This window comes from Elephantulus edwardii, unplaced genomic scaffold, assembly GCF_000299155.1.
Source record: "Elephantulus edwardii isolate Elephantulus edwardi_28Jun2011 unplaced genomic scaffold, EleEdw1.0 scaffold00112, whole genome shotgun sequence".
NCBI classification, from domain to species: Eukaryota; Metazoa; Chordata; class Mammalia; order Macroscelidea; family Macroscelididae; genus Elephantulus; species Elephantulus edwardii.
In genome coordinates this window covers 7071592-7074031 of record NW_006399862.1, presented here as the reverse complement: position 1 = coordinate 7074031, position 2440 = coordinate 7071592, and the positions used below count along the sequence as shown (strand labels likewise).

At 44.2% G+C, this 2440-nt stretch overlaps 1 protein-coding gene across 1 annotated transcript; it reads right to left on the bottom strand.

The window, feature by feature from the left end:
- Nucleotides 1-1231: 1231 nt before the first annotated feature.
- LOC102861070 (ATP synthase subunit delta, mitochondrial-like) lies at nt 1232-1711 on the bottom strand. Its single transcript, XM_006892185.1, has one exon. It carries the CDS (start codon nt 1709-1711, stop codon nt 1232-1234), a length of 480 nt encoding a protein of 159 aa, XP_006892247.1.
- Nucleotides 1712-2440: the final 729 nt, after the last annotated feature.

Here is a 2440-nt window from a genome sequence, read left to right as displayed (position 1 = left end):
CCTCACCCTTCTGCCCCCAACTCTCACCTCCTTGTACCCCCAATATGTTTTTCCCAATTAAAAAAAAAAGAAAAAGAGAAAAAAAGAATGGGACTGACATCAGTGGGGGGGTAAGACTGAGAAAAACTGGGTAAATTATGTATACTACATTGAAACAGATGAGGGGGAGAACAGTTTAAAAGCAATATCTGATAGGGTATTATGGTTATCACAAGAGTCCAGAATGAAGGTTGCATAGTGGAGTGCACTCAGGGTGGTGGGGGAGTAGTGCAGGGGGATTGTATACCAATGAAAGAATTTTTCTTTTACTTTTCAAAAAGAGGCACAAACTAGGGAGGAAGGGTGGGCAGGGAGAAAAACGCAACAATGAATGAGTGGAAATCCAAAATCTCTGTAAATGTTCATTAAAAGTAATAAAATAAAACTTAAAAAAAAAGAATACCCATTCATATATCCCTTTTAAACAGTTCTCTCCCGTATCTGTTTCAATGCAATCATTTCTCCCCTCCTTTTCTGTCTTCCCTCAACCCTGATGTCAGTCCCATTTTACAACAGCAGCCCTATGCAATATTTGTCCTTTTGTGACTGAAATATTTCACTCGCCATAATGTCCTCCAGGGTCATCCATTTCGCTTAATATTTCATGAGTTCCTTGTTTTTCAATGCTGCATAGTGTTCCATTGTATGAATATACCTCAGCTTCTCTATCCATTTGTTTGTTGATGGGCACTTGGGTTGTTTCTAGAAAGTTCTTTGCTATTGCGAACAAAGCAACAATAAACATGGGTGTGCATATATCTGCTTGGGTGGCAGTTATGGTTTCTTTAGGGTAAATTTCCAGTAGTGGAATTGCTGGGTCAAATGGTATCTCTATTTGCAACTTTTTGAGAAAGCACCATACAGCCTTCCATAATAGTTGCACCATTTTACACTCCCGCCAACAGTGAATAAGGGTTCCAGTTTCTCCACATCGTCAGCATTTGATGTTTGCTGTTCTGCTAAATTTTGCTATTCTGACTGGGGTGCGATGATATCTTATAGCTGTTTTGCACCTTAGTTTTTTGTTGGGTTTTTTTGGGGGGGGTCCCGATCTTTATTTGGCATGTGTGTTTCTGGGGTAGGAAGTTTGTTCCTCAGCAGCGGCAGCCTTCTTGACATCTGGCCTGAGGGAAAAGGGGTGGGAGTAGCCTGGCCCTCCCGAGGTAACCAGCCCTCCAAGGGGCACACACCACTACTCCAGGGCCTTCACCAGGACCTCACTGGCCTCATTGCGGATCTGGATCTCTGTCCGCTGGGCCTCGTCGACTGCCCCGGCCAACTCTGCCTGTGCCATCTCAAGGTTCGCCCTGGCTGTCCCAACGTCCAGCAAGTCCAGCGTTACGGCCTCTTCTGCCAGCAACTGCACAGAAGAGTCAGTGTTGACCGTGACAGAGCCACTGCTCACGAAGTACTTGGTGGTGGTATCATCCTCGGCGTAAACCACTACCAACCCGGGCCTCAGGACCTGCAGTGTGGGCACGTGGGACGTCAGGATGCCGAAGGAGCCTGTCTGCGTGGGCACATCCTTCTGGCAGACGTGGGCATCTTGGAAAAACACCTGGGTGGGCGAGGCGAAGGTGAAGGACATTTGCCCCGGGGCCGGTGGCGTAGGCACGGGCCTGGCCCAGGAGGCATCCGAGGTGGAGCTGCGGAGCAGAGCGGCGGGCAGCATGGGGGCTGGCGGAGCAGGCGGCGGCAGGTGGACTCCAGCACTTTAGTCTTTAAGAAGTGCTTTGTAACAAATCTTTTCTGTCCTCCTCACCTTCAGCAAGCAAGGTTGTGGCATGTGCCTGATGCAGATAGTTGATGAATCTTCCTCCAATGCTGATGCCACATTCTTCAAATAGCCTAGTCTCAAGTTATTTGCTCAGTATATAGATTTAATAAGTACAGAGAAATTATATCATTCTGACAGATGCCTTTCTTGATTTTAAACCATGCAATGTTCCTTCATTCTGTTCAGATAACTGTTTTTTGGTCTATGTAGAGGTTTCACATGAGCACAATTAAGTATTCTGGGATTCCCATTCTTCTCAGTGGTAACCAAAATCTGTTATGATCCACACAGTCAAACTCCTCTGCAGAGTCAGTAAAATGCAGATGTTGTTAAGTGCAGATAAATATCTAATATTCTCTAATTTCACCCAAGATCCATCTAACATCTGAAATAAATAAATATATATATATATATAATGAAAATATATATCTCTTGTGCCACAGCCTACTCTGAATACAACTTGAATTCTGGTAGTCCCCTGTTGATATAGTAATCTGGCAGCTTCTTAATAATCTTCAGCAATATTTTAATTGCATCAGTGATATTGTTCAATAATATTAAGGATTTTCACATTCTGTTGGACCATATTTTTTTAGGAATGGGAACATATTTAACCTCTTTCTG